General features: G+C 33.5%; 1 protein-coding gene across 3 annotated transcripts in view; it reads right to left on the bottom strand.

Annotated features, from left to right (window-relative positions):
• LOC115448897 (bestrophin-4) overlaps positions 1 to 18,115 on the bottom strand; it is a 36,186-nt gene that overhangs the window by 8,607 nt on the left and 9,464 nt on the right. For 2 of the 3 annotated variants that reach the window (XM_030176512.2, XM_030176510.2), the window contains exons 2-3: positions 16,281 to 16,391; positions 7,825 to 8,005 (exon numbers count right to left, since the gene is read on the bottom strand). In XM_030176512.2, coding sequence (XP_030032372.1) covers positions 7,825 to 7,953 — 129 coding nt within the window. In that variant the 5' untranslated portion in view covers positions 7,954 to 8,005; positions 16,281 to 16,391. The remainder of the gene's footprint in view (positions 1 to 7,824; positions 8,006 to 16,280; positions 16,392 to 18,115) is intronic. The other variant, XM_030176511.2, reaches the window with a different exon arrangement.

Below are 18,115 nucleotides of genomic sequence, written 5' to 3'. Positions count from 1 at the left end.
TTTTCTCGATCTACGGCAAATACGAAGTATGCCGTTTATTTGTTAAATGTATATATATATGTATATATATATATATATATATATATATATATATATATATATATATATATATATATATATATGTATATCTACACTCCTTTATTTCTAGACCGATCACATAAGTCGAAGATGTAAGTAATGTTCTTATCAAACGACTGTGAGCGAAACTGTGTGTGTGAAACTGTGAGCGAATACATAATAAATTATTATTAAGGCCAACAATACATTAATTATTATATTATATTCCGATATATTTATAACATTTTCTAACATTGACATTCAACAGTAGCCAACGCTTAGCAACGGCAACAACATAACAGTATCAATTTAGAGCACTGGAGCACCTAACCTTGACAAGCCCACTTTTATTTCCACTGTACAGCCACACCGAAATGTCTTAGTGATTGTTTAATTAGTTATCAATGAACTGCAATGTATCCTACTGAGTCGAATAAGACTTGATTCGACTAACGTGGCCATAGCTATGCCATCATTAAATTCCATTCGGGTCATAAAAACGGTCGTTTGTTTTGTACGTGAGTATTAATTTGTGCGCAAAGACAGCGCGCATATAATCTAAGTGTCATTAAAATTATATTCGAAGTATAAGAGCGAAACGAACAATACAGATGCATTAAAGCGAATATTTCTTGTTTTTTTATCGCGGGATACAAATTTGTTTCGGTGCAGCTACGCATGCGCGCTTAATCAATACCTGCCAGCTCTGGGCTACTGCGATAACAAACAAAGGCTTATCGGCAAGAAATGTTCCATAAACATAATTGCACTTATTCATGACTTTTTTTCGATCGAACGTCATTTACTGCATCACATTCACAAATACTTGACTTTTGCCTATCGAAACGGACAGAATTCTGTAAGGACCGAAAACAAACTGAAACTTAATTGTGCTAATAATAACACTTAATACTTTATTTACGTCATCCATTTTAAATCACTTCAGGCACCCGACACACTTTCGATAAGGACTTAGGAACTTTTTATATGAAAGACGAAGACTTAAATTCAGGCCTAGACCTGAATTAAAATTATAGACTCCTATTTAACGTGAAAAAATAAACGCAATGGGACTTTCTCGAGATAAAAACCGCGTTTAGAAACTCGTGTTTTTACAATACTATCGGCTACCGAGTTTATACTAATGATTTTCAAAACTTTAGATACGTCAAGCCGTAACAAATCAAATAAATAAACTGTTCCGTACGTACTACGTACCCATCTTCCTCTTAAAATTCTGTGACACCCACACGTATTGACATGTGTGAAAAAGGTGCTGTATGAGATTATATATTTGTCATTAACGCGTAGTAAATCCAAACGTCCCAATTGGGAAAATCTTGAGTTTTCCGTTGGTGTGCGTGTTTCTCGCATAAATATCATTTTCTTTATTTTCATTTATACTAATATATAAACAAAAGAGTTTGTTGTTTATTTGTGTGAATGCGTTTATCACAGGAACTACTGAAACGTTTTTGATTACTTTTTCACTAATAGAAGGCTACATTACCTAATTGATATGTCCTACTTTTTATCTCGCAAAAGCTTATTCAAGCGGGCGGCAGTAGCCAAAAGCTAGTGTCTAAAATCAATGGATAACCAAAAACATTTTATTCGAGAAAAGTGTATAGATGTTTAAACGCAGGAAAACGTGATGTAATTCTGGGATCATAAACAACAATTAATCAAGTTTTTCGGTCCAAAATAAGTTTATACTTGTTTACGTGTATGGTACAAAAACTTGGAGCGCACATTTAAGCAATTAATTGGTGGCATTGTAGTTTTTTTGCCAGTCACAAACACTGGTAACAACACGATGGCTGCGGATGCTTGGTTTGTCATAAATACACCACACTCATTGTTTTACGTCGTACTGTGAATAAAGACAGATATTTATCAACACGGCCTCAGAATGATTCAACCTTTGCCACTCATATACGTACCCACATGCTTAGCAACTATTTCAATGTCACCATGAATTACTTTTTGTATTACAGATATACCTTCAGTATTTGAACAAGACCGTTATTTGAATATCTCATACAGCAGTATTCACCACCTCTTAATTAATATTGGCGAATTATCAAATATAATATTGTACTTGATAATAGTAATAGTATACGTAACGTATGCATTTTTTAATAATTTCCTTTATTCAGGAATCCAGAATACTAGTTGCTTGCTGTCTACCCCTTCTATGGTACAAAGTTAATTTTGATCTGTTGTTGACTGGCCTCACCCCTGTGCTACAAGGGCTATTGAATATTTTTACCACGTTTTACCTTACATTTCCAATAGAGGCCACGATACTGCGGGGCATGCCGCTGCCTTATGTGTGGACTTATTTACATGGTAGGACATGGAATAGACGGCTGAATACGTTATGCTGTCGCTAAAGGCGACACATTGTGAGGTGGCTTCAGGGCTCCAGAAAAGAAGGAAAGCTTTAGAGAGCGATTTCAATAGCAATCTCGATTTACCTATTTTTTCCATTATAAACAAGTAAAATAGTTAAATATTAAGTTAGAAAACATACCTCGTAACATTTTGTCTGTTCTAAACCAATGCAAATTCCTACAAATCATATTAAATTATATATTAATATAAAAACGATTATCCAAGTTGATGTTAGTCTGTGTTGCTTAGTTACCTACGATTGTATGCAATTTATCCAAAATAAACTAAATCAAACTCAAATAAACCTGGTAAATATAAAGATCGGTATAAATATTATTGATACATATACCAATGCTGTGAAAAAGACAATAATTTACATTCACTTTTGCCTAAGTTTAGATAAACATAAAACTTTTTCATAAAAACTACTTATTAGAAGAACATAAATCTTTTTCAATTGTTTCTATAATTATTTTAGTGGACTTTATTCTATTTTTAAATCGACTCCGAAGGGTTTATCATACTTTCTTTTTTGCCAGCGATATTTTTTATCCCATGGTATTTTTTATCCCTCAAAACGAAATAGGATGATAGTGTTTCTCTTTTTAATGGGTTCAATAATATTTGTTTATAAGTAACGGAAGAGCAAAGAATAAAAACATTTTATCAAAAGAATAACTGCATCCAAAAACATTATAATGGGAAAAATAGATTCAACTTTGCATACACAACTAATGTACTGTATCACCGAATTCCGAAAAATATGTAAGTGTATAAAAACAAAAAAAAGAATGGGAAAGTAAAATATATTGCTTTTGTTTGTTAAATTTAATGATTTTTTTGTTTGTATCCGTTTTTTATAGTTATGTTATTTCCGTTACCCTTCTTATTTTTACTTTATTGATTTACTATTTTTATTAAAAAAATACTAATCAATTTAAAATAAAACTAAAGAACAATAAAGGTTTTATTGCGTTTTTAATTTTTTTAATAGTAGATCACGGCTTCGTAATTTTTTTCACATTGCTTTTAGTTAACGTATTTGATTTCAAAAAATATATAAAACGTGTCTCTTAGTATAATTGGCGTTACGTTTCCACAGTTGCCATTAAATCTTGGAGGAAGTAAATCGGCAACCCGAAGACTATAATGCATTATGCAAGGGCGGTGGATGTCACGATCCATGGTTATTTCAAGTGGCCAATACCCTTGTCACTCATTGGCAAATTTTATGCAACCAGACAATCCGAGAGAAACCTCAGCTTACGTCGATACCTAATTATTAATATTATGCAACTCTAAATTTTGGAAATTCTTTGAAAACTTTTACATAGAATTCGTAAAACTCAATTGTAAAAAACAACTATTCCCCGTATTATCTATATAAGTGAACCTATAGGGATATTATTATGTTAATATTATTGTTATATTTCACAGATTTTTCTCACGAGATGGTCGGTTGGGCACGTGAATCCGGTTATACACTTGATTCTCATATTACATGCCAATTACTATTGTAATTATAATATTTGCGTATTATTAATACAACAACGTTCATTAGTTAACTCGTCTATTTAACATGTTAATCACCAATGAATTGCACAATTTATGACAAATTACCAGAATAAATCCATGATTTTATTTCCGGAAAATTTGTTGCACATACCTCAGTAATTGTCGGCGTATAACCTTAAACAACGTAAATAATAACCAGAAACAATATGAAAACGATAAAGATCTTCTAATAATGAATAATTTTGTTATTTTCTGTTGCTCAAGTGTAGGTATATAAGAAGGACATCAAGGTAACTAGATATGTAGACAACTGAATAACACCGAAGAAGAAATAAAATCATTACACAGAAATAATTTTCTGCTAAAATTGTAATTATCGTCGAGTTAGTTAATTTAACTTAACGTGCACAATCTGTTGGTGAGGTAGTTAGTGGGCGCTTGTCGATTGTGCATTGTGGTCAAGGCAGCGACGTCAGCGAATAAAAATACAGACACGAACCTTCTCCGTTTAATATCTCATTATAATATTAATCTGTAACTAAAAGATCTTATAGACTTTTGTATCATGAGTTCGCAGGATCATCCTATTGTTATAAATTGTGCAAACCGAGCGCATTGTTAATTAAAATAATGTTTATGTTTGTACAATCCAAATTACTTTTTCAGTCAAAAAGCTATTTTTAAAGTGACTGTTCCGCCTAATCGTCAAAACAGTAAGACCTGAATTTAACCGACGAATTACATTTTTTTGAAAAATCTGACACTAACATGCGACTTTTCTTCTACTACTTCTATTTATACTACATGTGTTACTTTTTTCGAATAATTTTAATATAATTTATATTGAGCAAAAAATAAACCTAATATAGATATGTACCTATTTTCCAATAGAAAAAAAGCATATGAGTTGTTTTTTACATAAAAATATGATAATTATCTGTCCACGGATCACTAAAAGTACCATGTCGGTAAACTCTATTATGTATTTTATTAATTTACAATAGATTTGTTACAGTAATAATATTGCGTTCTTGTAGTTGTCTCTCGTAACGAGTTTGTATCGGACATGCACATTCATTATCTCGCAAGATTTTCAACGCATCATTAGAGTGAATGGCAAAAAATAATTTACTCTACTGGATGACACTCTTGTTATTGTAACTTTAAACATAATATTGAATAGGGCGAAAATGTATTTGTCACTTATTAATATGCACAGTTTTGTCTTCATGAGTCGAGTAATATATACTAACGTTACAGGAAATAGGATCTTAGACGGTACATACAAAAACATTTATTACTTAACCCTCAAAATCATAAACATAGAATAAAAAGAACGCTATCTAGCTGTGATCACCTGGATAGGGAACTCTGTTATCTCTCGCGGGTACTAATGTGTGAAATAAAAAAGAGAACGTACGGTGAGGAGGTGTCTCGTTCTACAATTCTGATAGAACCATATCAATATTGTCTGCATAAGCTTTCTAACTTTACACAAGTGGCCAATTTTTACGTAGATTTGACTATAATACGGCATCAAATCAGCGAAGTGTGAGTGCACGAGTTGCGTCCCTGCCTACACTTCCGGAGGTAAAACGGGCATGAATAAATTCTATTTGAGGATGTGTGAAATAATTTTTAGAATGCGCTATTTATCTAGGAGGACTGTGCCCATTACATTTTTGCATGAGATGTACAATACACGTTTTATGGACAATTATTCATAAATTAAATTTAGTAGAAGACGTTTATCTCCTTCTTTGCTATACGTACGGTTGCGTCATTACAGTTATAATTTTATTATGTTATGAAAACATTTGTACCTGAGTTACGACTTTAATAGGTTAAGAATTTACAACATCATAATATCAATTATTTATAGGTATGTTGTGTTTTTATTAGTATTGTTTAAAATTAAATGATTTCGCTCTAAGATAAAAGTGTAATATTGTTATTTTAATTGTAAATTTCGAGCAGAGCCATAGAGAAACGTTTTCTCTCGGTACGTTAGAGCTAGCACTCACAACTGCGTCATTATTTATCGCTTATTCATTAATTCTTTGACCTGGAATTTGTTACATTTCTAATATTTTCGTTGCATCATCACCTAGTTACGACTGCATAATACACACATTATGGGTTTAAATTAAACTTTAAGCAGTATATTTGTTACGAATAATAGTTCAATATCTACTATTAAAACACGTAGAGGGAAGTAAGATTTTTATGGAAACATCGACATGAATTTGCGTCGACACGACGCTCAATTACTCGCTATGGAATACAAATATGTATTGAATAGAAAGTAAGCAAGGACCGTACAAGAGTCCCGGTTATATTGTTAATTTAGTCCAACTATGTTGCACGAAATTATTGCACATGTATGGCATATTGTATGGCAGGCGAAGCGACGTTTTAACAAAAGATATAGACATACATAAAGAGAACAATAGCACACACCTCACTTCATAGCCACATACTATTTACACAAAAATAACAAACATATTTTTATAAACAAAAACAATAATAAAAATAGTTCTTCATTATTATACGTTACCTTGCGACCGCTTTCCGGTTTTAATTCTCCGAGATAGACAAACGCCCGCGTGGCACCTAAAATGATCACTACTAGAACATATTTCTTACGATTCGCTGCAGAGCATACTTACGCAAAGCGCATGTTAAATACAAAAACAATGTACATAACGTCCGAATGGAGTTTCATAGTCTGCTAAATGTACTCTTATCATGCTAGTCGTAGCCAAGTTACAAGGCACGGGCGAAACTGCACTTAATCAATGTTTCAACACAGCAAATTGTATGAGGAAATAAGCGAGTCGGATTGGCGTGCCTCGTGGTAGGACTCACTCAATCGCGAACCACTAACTACCTACAAATAGAAAAATTAAAAACATGCTGACGGAATAATTGTGCAAACGTGCGTTATTCGCTTGGCGCCTAATCAGTAGGTGCCCGCTGCTCAGTGATCGGCACTCGTGCTCGAGACGGCCGTCGTTAAATAATTATTAATTCTAGCCTCTAGGTACAATACGGACGCTCTCGTGTTAAAAATGTTATGGGTCGACTCCTGGTGCACTGCGCCCGCGTCTTTGTAATAATAGATAGCAATTTTATAAAATATCTAATACTTAATATTTTCTTAATCATTACATTATATGTGTTAGCAAATTTATGCGTGATTTACAAATTTGGTAGATAAAAAACACAATCGCCGGCATATGAAGACACACAAATGTTTCTTTCGCAATAGCAAAAATTACAAAAAGAACTGTAAAGACATTTTCGTAATTGTTATTGCATGACGACACGCCCCTGTTACTTTTCATAAGGAATTTCAACCGAAGTGGGACGCACCGGCCACGCCGCCTATAGAACCCATATTATTTCGTCTATTTCAAATTATATTTATTTAATAAATAAATATTAATAATATTTCCCATTATTTATTCCTGAAATTATTAAACATTCTGTTAACTTTGACTTGTATTTAAATGCTAAGCTACAATATCTAATAAATATAACTCTATCGTATCCTGACGTCCCAAATCTTGTTGTCAATATATTTTACGTAAAAACTATCTTTTAAATAGGTATTTAAATATGCCATCATAAAAAAGTGAATTAGCATAGAGCACTAAGCTGCGCCGCGCATCTAAATATTTTATGACTTCGTATGTGAGTATTCCGAAGTTATTGTGCATAGTGTAGCGTGCAATCGACATAGAGGCGTTCGCGCTAAATGTCACTTAGTATTTCATGTTGTAGACCATAGAGACACTAAAAATGACTGCAGAGCTTGATAAATTATTAATGAATGATAATACTCGTCTTTACTTTACTGACCGCTCCAGGTATTCCCGCGGAGATGAAAAGCGCCAGGGTGTCGGGCCACGGCAGCAGTTTGTACTGCTCCCACCACCGCTTCACCACCAGACTCACGTAGAAGCCCAGCACGAACGACATCGGTATCGACTCGCTCTGAGCGCCGAAATATTGACGCACTTTTTCGAATATCCTGTTGGAATGAACAATTTTATATCACATAAACGGACAATGTGGTGTTTGCTTGAAATGAAAGTAGTATATATCATTATTTCACATGGAATTCCAGAGCTTTCTGAAGGTTCCACACACCCGGATTACGCGCTCTTTTTCCTTTTTTGTAATTCAAAATTAGTGTAAAGAACATATTTTGTGTTAAAGAGTTTATCTTACAAAAAATATACCTTCATTACTATTATAGACAAAGCAGAAGATATTTCGTATATTTTTTAAATTGCTTTCCTATATGAATACTTACAAGTTACCAATACCATGTAACACTTTAAAACGTAATTCCTTTCCCGGAAATCTTGTTCTCGAGAGCATAAATAAGTATCTGAGAACATTATTAATATCAGAAAACTATGTGACGTGTATTTACAGATTAATTTACAAGACGCTAATCTCATACGTTAGAAATAAGAGCACAGATAGTCTAAGGTCAAGTGTGGGCAGTGCGTCACACAATGAGTCAAACAATTAAACAATAAACGGGCTGCGAGGTAAACCCCGCTGAAATATGAGACACTCACCGAAATAACCACTTACCAAATACTTGTCATTTAGTTCGTAAAAACAAAATTGTTCATGTAAATTATTTATTTTAATGATTTTCGAGTTTTAATAATAAGTATAAACAAACTCGATCGTAGCAACAAGACCACAATTATTATATGTTATTTACCTCAATCAATATAATATTTTAATATCAAAATAAAAATCTTTTTATTGGTGACTTGGGATATTGTCCGTGCAAAACGTTATTACCATAGAACCTTTCTGATTCATGCAAGGAGAATCGAACTAGAGGAAGGAGGAGGTTCAGAAACCTTGCATTAACTAGTGTGCATAAGTCCAAATAGTGTCGTTGAGATAAATGTGTAAATAATATGCAAATATTTTATTGTATACCTACCACAAGTTTATATTAAGTATTACAATATAAAGTTTGCCTAAGTATCAGTCACAATAACCTGTTTTAATTTACAATATTCGGTGACTTTAATTTATAAAACAGTACGTGGACATAAATAGAATATTTTAGGTACCTACATATGTAATTGTAAAACTGCATAATATTGCGTTCTTCCTTTTTGCCATACCAGTAAAATATTTTATATATATTTCGTGACTATGAAATTAAATGCCATGTAGTTTACTAATCTAAGGATTTAAAACTATGATAAAACGTTATGTAAACTGATTCATTTGCAAATATTAAATGTTATAATAACATTAAGCTGTTTATATGCAATGTTATATATCTACAGTCTTATTAGTACCTACTTTGTACACCATTTGGACGGGTATTTACTTTTTTTGTTGTTTGTAAATCTTCTTGATATTCATCCATTGTTTTTCAATATCTTGTTGTGGCCGAAAGGTATGTCCACCTTGACAAGTTCTTTGTTAGTAGGGCAGGTGGTTTTACTCATTATAATTACACTAGCTTTTGCCCGCGGCTCCGCCCGCGTTATAAAGTTTTTCAGGCTAGAGTTTTCCGTAATAAAAGTAGTAGTTTCCCGGAAGCCTATGTTCTTCTCAGGGTCACAAACTGTCTCCATACCAAATTTCATCTTAATACATTGGGTAATTTTTGAGTTTAACACGTTCAGACAGACAGATGCAGCGGGGGACTTTGTTTTATAATATATTTTTTAGAACTTTTTAAGTGGAACAATCCCGTCATACATCATTGTTGCATAACTTTAACCGTTTACGCAGCGCAGGCAACGGAAGCTCTCAAAACTAATAATTTACCCCGTTTATGCAACATGTTTCATTACTGCTCCGCTCTTATTGGTCATAGCGTGATGATATATAGCCTATAGCACTCCAGGAACAAAGGGCTATCCAACACAAAAATTTTTTTTCAGTTCAAACCGGTAGTTCCTGAGATTAGCCATTACTGCTCCGCTCCTATTGGTCGTAGCGTGTTGATATATAACTTTGAAAACTCCACAAACAAAGGACTATTCAACACAAAAAGAATTTTTCGGTTTGAATCGGTAGTTCCTGAGATTAGCCATTACTGCTCCGCTCCTATTGAATATAGCGTGATGATATATAGCCTATAGCACTCCACGAACAAAGGGCTATCCAACGCAAAAAGATTTTTTCAGTTTGGACCGGTAGTTCCTGAGATTAGCCATTACTGCTCCGCTCCTATTGGGTATAGCGTGATGATATATAGCTTATAGCACTCCACGAACAAAGGGCTATCTAACGCAAAATGAATTTTTCAGTTTGGACCGGTAGTTCCTGAGATTAGCCATTACTGCTCCGCTCCTATTGGGTATAGCGTGATGATATATAGCCTATAGCACTCCACGAACAAAGGGCTATCCAACGCAAAAAGAATTTTTCGGTTTGGACCGGTAGTTCCTGAGATTAGCGCGTTCAAACAAACAAACAAACAAACAAACTCTTCAGCTTTATATAATAGTATAGATACTAGTTCTTGTACGCGGCTTCGCTTGTGTGACTCTTGTTTTGGAATAAAAATACGACCATATATTTTCCACATATCGCGCGATTTGACGCGACAATTTATAAAAGGCATTCAAATATCTAAAACTTTCACCTTATTACTAGAATTAATATCTATTTTTCTGTAACGACACAGCACCTGGTGTATAAAAGTAGTGATGCGATTTTATCCGTGGTTACGTTAATGCATAGTGATCTAATAAGAGCGTGTGAGGCGGAAGATGAGCACACAGAGCTCGAAATTCAAACAGGTATGTACAATGTATATATGTAGGTAGGTACGTACTTATAATATATTAAACTTGGATGTGTACATGTTTCCGCGTTAAAGAAGCGCCCGTACATTAAATAACCTTGGTAAATTTTAATGTATTACGAAAATAATCGACGGTTTATGAAAACAATGCACGAAAAAGTAAGATTTTTCCCAAATGACGTAACTTCAAGTTTACAATAACATTTTGCGCGCGTGTTCCATAGGACTTCGTTTTGTTGAAATATATTTATCTTCATGAATGCCACATTTAAATTTTCACATATAATGTTTTCTTTTTCTATAACTGTGATTATAACAATTAGTAAATCATTTCGCATCAGTCACGAAAATCGTCGAAATTTTATTTATCACTTTACAAAATTTACGACGTAATCAGTTTACAAAATGCTATGTTATTTTTTTAAATATTTTTTGCCGTTTTACTCTCGTATATTCTAATAACCTTAACCTAACCGGCTTTTGATGTCCTACCATTCCACCGTCATCGACAAAATCAGCACCACAATAGCCATCACAGAGGCGCGGGCGCGGCCCACAATCAATTAGTAGTAATACGATGTATAAAAACCGATGCGCTTTACAATTTTTCTTGGGCATTTTACAAATAGGACGTTTAACAAACAGATCTAGCGAGCTGAATACTGGTTAGTAAGTACAATTGACCGACCGTCGTCACCATTTACCATTACTGTCATAACTTAAAGTTGGTATTACAATATATAATCAGACGACTGGAAATAAATTATGTTTTATTACCGATTATGTTTCTGACACTAATTTGTATCGCACGGAATGTATGGCTCTGTATTTCTTATAAAATCTTATCTATTTCAAATAACAAATACATCTTTGGTAAAAACTAAGGGATTTTAATTGAAATTTACTAATAACCCCCCAGGTGAGTTACGTTTCCTTCTCAGTGGTTTCTTTTGACTTCATACTTTGAACATTAACAGGAAAAGCAAGTTAATATTACGTTAACCTGTTGTGTTTTGAGAAATTCGTGTGACCTTGAAGCTCCGAAATACAATCCTTTGGTTACCTACGTTGCGAATGCTAGATTCTACACCAACGTGAGATAAATAACACCATTTAAAGGATTTATCAGTACCAGATATATAAAATTCTGTTTACTTTATTGTATATAAAATTTTAGTAATTTTTTCACTTGCCTACCCATAGCAATGTAAGGTCGACGCAACATACGTTTTTTTCGCACATTTCGGTAATTATTTGATTTAGCGACACGCAGTCAGCTTGACTTAAGCACCCTCTGGAAAGTTCTGGATTAATGTTTAAATTAATTTTTATTTTCATGGCGAAAGAACAGCTAGTATTTTATATTAGAATGAAAATCGCGAATGCGTAATTTAATATAAACACGTTCGTTATTATACTAGAATCAGAGAATGGGTTGAGCATTGCCCTTATAAAATTAACCAATCTCTCTGTCTCCTTTCTATAGGTCAGTAGTGTATACATTTTCTATGACTGGGTTTTCTATGATTAAAATAACATTAGCATTAATTATGTCAACCGTCACACTTTTTCTTCGTATTTACTTTACACCTACATTAGAACGCACAGCCCTTTATTAATGTGAAGTTATTGTCCATTCAGACCAGCACCTCACAAGTGATCGATTCAGCATTACCAATGCATCCATTAGCTATGAATGAATTAAAACAACATTAGCATTAATTATGTTCATAATTACGAAATTTTAATGTTAAGTCTTCGCTTAGCACGTAACGTAGGTATGGCAGCATGCATTCGAGTCCACCTGCCATGTATTATTCTAAATATTAGGACCTTACATATTATGAAATTGGCGTTTTGTCGTACTGTCCACTTTGATCTGAAATATCTCGCTTTTGGTTAAGAATTCCAAATTCAAATGTATGAAAGCATTTAACTGGTACATTTGAGAATCCACTTGAAGAAACCGGGAAAGTAAAAAATGTTGAAAGGTGGGTACATCATGAATGGAGTAAATCAAACCAGCAAACACGCGTCGAATGTTGCGTGACATTGCTCAACTAACACAATACTGAAGGGATTTTCAATCGAGGCATTACCTGTAATTAAAAGTGGATCATGTATGATAATCGGAAGCACTCGTCACAAAGGCTAAATCCTGGAGAACAAGCCAAATCCTCCGCCAAGTGAAAATTGACTAAAAGAAATTACTTGTAAATGTTTGATGAACTAGAGCCCGTGTCGCTCATTACAGCCTTCTATAATCTAGCCAAACGATTATGGCAGATATCTTTTGTCAGCAACTGCAAACCATGATGGAGGAATTTGCTGTTAAATAACCAAAACTGGTCAATCGCTCTAGGCGACTGCTGCTTAAGGACAACACTAGAGCACACACTGCACAATAGATGGCCGCTAAAGTAGAGGAGCTGCAACTGGGGTGTCTGCGACATCCGCCGTGCTTCTCGGTCCTTGCCCCAACAGATTATCATATTTTCCGTAATTTGGATAACTTTTTACAAGGAAAAAAATTCGACTCTGATGAATTGACTTTGCATTCGATTTTTATTTGTAAAATATAATTAATTATTCAAATTATAATTATACAAAACGCCAATTTCATATGTAAGGATCTAATATTGACATGAAACGAACGGTTTTCCCGCTGACATCATCTCGAATATTTTTTGCGAAATCTCACTTTTGTCCCTCAGCGCAACAAATCGAGGTGTGATGTTAATTCCTGCAGAACACTAGCATATCAAAATATATTGATGGGTAGTTTTTATAATATACAAACCAAGATAAATTATAAAATAATGTGATTTTATTAGGGTAAAGTACCACAGTCTCACAAGAAATCGAAGGGAAGTGTCAGCATTTCGTTTAGTTAAAGACATTTGCGGAGACCCACACCATAATTGCTATATCTTTCTTTTAAGATCGATAATGCACCCTTCATTCTTTGGTATTATGGATGTTGTTAGCAAAGAGGGGTTCCCTTCACTGTGGGTGACCAACTTTCTCGACATATGTTATACAAAAAGACTAATCACCACTCACCACTCATTTTGACACGACGTTTTAAAAATGTTTCACGGCCATATTAAAGAGTATGTGTTTTTCACTCAGTAATTAGGATAGAAAAACCCAGTTCCAATTATTTTTGGCCCAACCCGGGATTGAACCCATGACCTCTGTACGGGAGTCGAACTCGTACCGCGCACGTTTTACAACTACGCCAGCGAGGTAGTCAGGGAATACGAAACCGTATAAGCAAACAGAAAAATAAGTATACTTTTCAGCCAACAACAGCGTGAACTAATCATTTAATTATATTCGTATATGGACACAATTGTATACATAATTTCGCCTACATTTTCATTTTCTCACAGTCGCTTTATAGCTTCGAGCAAACATTTATAAGGTTACACAAGTCGACAAAAAAAATTTTTTTTTTTGTGTTTCTTTTCTAATGCTTGAATTCTGATTCCAAACATCGAAAAACACTCGGATATCCATTTTTAACTCTTAAAGTTTGCTTTTGTCTGATTTATGTTGATAAGTACGTTTTGGAGATTTTAATTGATTCTCATGAGCAATAGGCGGTAGCGTTTTGATCATTTTAATTGCAAATTGTGAATTATGTCCGAACGGCAGTAGTGAAGTGTTTACTACTCTATTACTATTTAAAAAAAAGTATATTTGAGTTGTAGCAATCGACTTTTATGTCGTACTTGGTTAGAATATGGCACCAAGAAAGTGTAAACAGGATGTTGATTAATTCTGTTTTATTTGCGGTGAATTTATTAAAGTAAGAAGCAAAAAATTTACTTTGGGAGCGATTTTGAAGCATTGCGAAGCCTATAACGCTTATTATAACCTCAAAATACGGAATCAAGATAAGAAATGGGTGTCTCACGGTGCTTTTGTTAATTTCAAATTGGAAAATATAATGTGAAAGTGAAACCAATAGTAGAGCCTAAATAAATATTGATGCTACCTTTACATATAAAGTTAGGGCTAATGAAGCAATTTGTGTAAGCTCTAGATCATAATTCTGAAGCTATTGAATATTTAAAGAGATTTTTTCCCAAATTATCTGAAGCTAAAGTTAAAACTGGTATTTTCGTTGGACCACTCATAAAACAAATAATGAGCAGCGATGATTTCACAAAATTCCTTATTGCTCATGAAAAATATTCCTGGAAGCGTCTGAAAGCAGTAGTCAATTGTTTTTTTTTTGGAAATCACAGAGTCGACAATTATGAAGAGTTCATTGAAACTATACTTGAAAGTTTGAAATTGATGGGCTGCAGAATGTCCCATAAACTCCATATGCTACATGCTCACCTGGACAAATTTAAAGATAATATGGGTGCCTATTCAGAGGAGCAGGGAGAACGTTTTTACCAAGATGTGATGGACGTTGAACGACATTACCAAGGGCAGTACAACGAGAGTATGATGGGAGATTACATTTGGGGATTAATACGCACACAAACATAAAAGATCCATTAAAAAAAAGACATTTTTGAACATGATTTTTTGTTATTGTCTATTTGTTTGCTATTATTAGTCTTTATTCTTGTATAAAAAAGACTTTGATGTTCAATAAAAACTTTTTTTATCGTTTTTTAAATAAAATTACAGAGAAAGTATAAAAATTTATATGTGTTTTTTGAAACTTAGTAAAATTGCTCTAGTTTCTACAAAAGCAAACTTTGATCGGAACAGTTATTTTTTTATTTATTTGTAACATAGGAGAAACCAAAATTTCACATTCAGGAGCCAGACTCAAAAATCGTGTTGACCGGTGTTATAGGTACCACGTGAAATAATTTACATTTAACATAATAATTATTTTCATTTTCAATTTTATTTTACACATTATACCAGCCTTTGCTCGCGACTCTGCCTGCGTGAAAAGTTTTACCGGGATAATAGTCCCGCTTTATATATTCTCGGAATAGAAAGTCGCTTATGAGATCTATTATCCAGAGTCTAAAACTATTCATATACCACATTTCATCGAAATCCGTCGGGTAGTTTTGGAGTTTATCGTGAAGGCAGACGGATGCAGCGGAGGACTTTGTTTTAAAATATATTTTATAGATCTTTTTGAGAGGAACAATACAATACAATCCATGATACATAATTGTTGCATAACTTTAACCGTTTACGCAATGCCCGCAACGGAAGCTCTCAAAAGGAATAATTTTTCTCTGTTTTAGCAAGATTTTTCGTGGATGTTCTGTTCCTATTAGGCATAGCGTGATGTTTTATATTCAGCGTTTATCGATGAAAGACCTATCCAACACGAAAGGAATTATTCAATTCGAACCAGTAGTTCCTGAGATTAATGCAATCAAATAAACTCCTATAATAGTTCAATTACTATCTACCTTTTTACTACAAAAAAATTGGTATTAGCTTTTAATGGAAACTTTATTAGATTTGTATAGTATTTTATTTATTACTTAAATAAAAAAATAAAACTCACCTTTGCTGTTGTTCAGTGAGCGCGAATCGATACAACAAATTGATCGTATAGTAAAGTGTAAGATATGCTAGTAACTCGCGCCAGACCAGCTTGTAAACGCTGCCTCTCCATCTGCGAAAAAACATTTAAATTTACGAACGTATTAAGCAAGTAATTATGATCTAACCAATTGCTACGACATCTGTTGGTTCGCGCTCCATCCACGAATCACATTGGACAGTATTTAATAATCCACAAGCGTGTTTTTTTGTCTTATGCCATGTCATAACCCAAATTGTTATTGAACAATATTTTAACATTCAAAAACGTATTTAGTAAATACTGCGACCATTGACGCTAGGTAATATACGTCGTACGCCTAATGCTGCGTCGAGACGAAATAACCGTTCGCATAAAGACCCCGAGCATGACCAACAACACATAATATGTGTATTGTTTATTTGTGTGTAAGTATGTGTACTACGTTACGATGTGACGGTGTGACCTATTGCGGATTTGTAAAGGATTTTTTTTAAATAAATTTTGGTTATGTTCCATATCCGAGGGATATTTATAACACAGTTGCAACCATGTTTGAAATCTCATCTGCAAAAAACTCTAGTTGCAGTATGAAGGTTTAAACTTAAGTGTAAATATAAATATTTTATTTGTAAATACATGGGATGCTATTTACCTTAGCTCTTTTACAATATGTATAAAATTATTTTTAAAAAAGTTTTGTTTCGTTTGATTCTTAATGCAAATATTTTTGTGGATTTAGTAAAAACGTACATAATAAAATCTTTTTGTGTCGTTGTTAAGTGAGACAATTAATGTCATTTAGAAAAAATAAGCTAATTTCGCAAGTAGGACGTTTATAAAAAGCCAAGCGGGCGTCACTGGAAAAAAAACCTGTTTGGCGCTAGAGCGAAGCAAAATGTTATTAATTGCATATCAAATCATTATAGCGCGCCTCGGAATAATTCTAAGAATACTGAGTGGATAGATACCTATACAAAGTCAGTAAGTCTGTTGCTTTATAAAACACAGTGACAAATAATTGTTAACTAATTTAAGTACATACTGTCTCAGAATGCAAATATATTTTCAAAGTGGGGGAGCGATGACGTGAATACTCGAGGTGGGACATGTTTTAAAACAGCCTTGCGCGTAACAGTACTTAAACATAACATTACTTATCTATGAAAAAATAGCCTTAATCTACTCGACGTCCGTGTCACACGTTATAAACGTACAAATGTATGAAAACCAGATCAAGACAGAACAATTCTTGATAGTAACATAACCTCATAGCTATACAGCCCTTTAAGACTTCATTATTTTTCGATTTTGTGCAATATCCACCACAGTGAAACATACTAGAACTTTAAAAAGCAGCGACAATTATCTTTATTGAATACATACAATGTATATAATACAATACAAATACTCTTTATTGTAACTATTGTTAAAAAGGAACACACAGACAAGATAAATACATTTTCTTAAATTTGCGGTGTACAATGGCGGGCCTCATTGCTACAAACTACCTCTTCCAGACAACCTTTGTATGGAAAACAAGACAAATCACAAGTACATACAAAGAATAAAAAAAATAGAAATTATAAATAAATCCCAATGCTTATATCAAAATATGAACATATACCTGCTAATACCATTGACGAATACAAAATACATTATTAATGAACTATTTAATATGGTGGTATTTTGAACTATGTCTTGGAGAGGTAGTGGATTTTAAATAGTCTTTTAAATGTAGTTGAAGATGTGACTTGTGTTATGTCTAGCGTGAGGCCATTTCAATTATGGACTGCTTGTACAGTAAAAGATTGGTC

This window comes from Manduca sexta, chromosome 27, assembly GCF_014839805.1.
Source record: "Manduca sexta isolate Smith_Timp_Sample1 chromosome 27, JHU_Msex_v1.0, whole genome shotgun sequence".
Classification (NCBI taxonomy): Eukaryota; Metazoa; Arthropoda; class Insecta; order Lepidoptera; family Sphingidae; genus Manduca; species Manduca sexta.
This window is presented reverse-complemented; position numbering and strand designations above follow the sequence as displayed.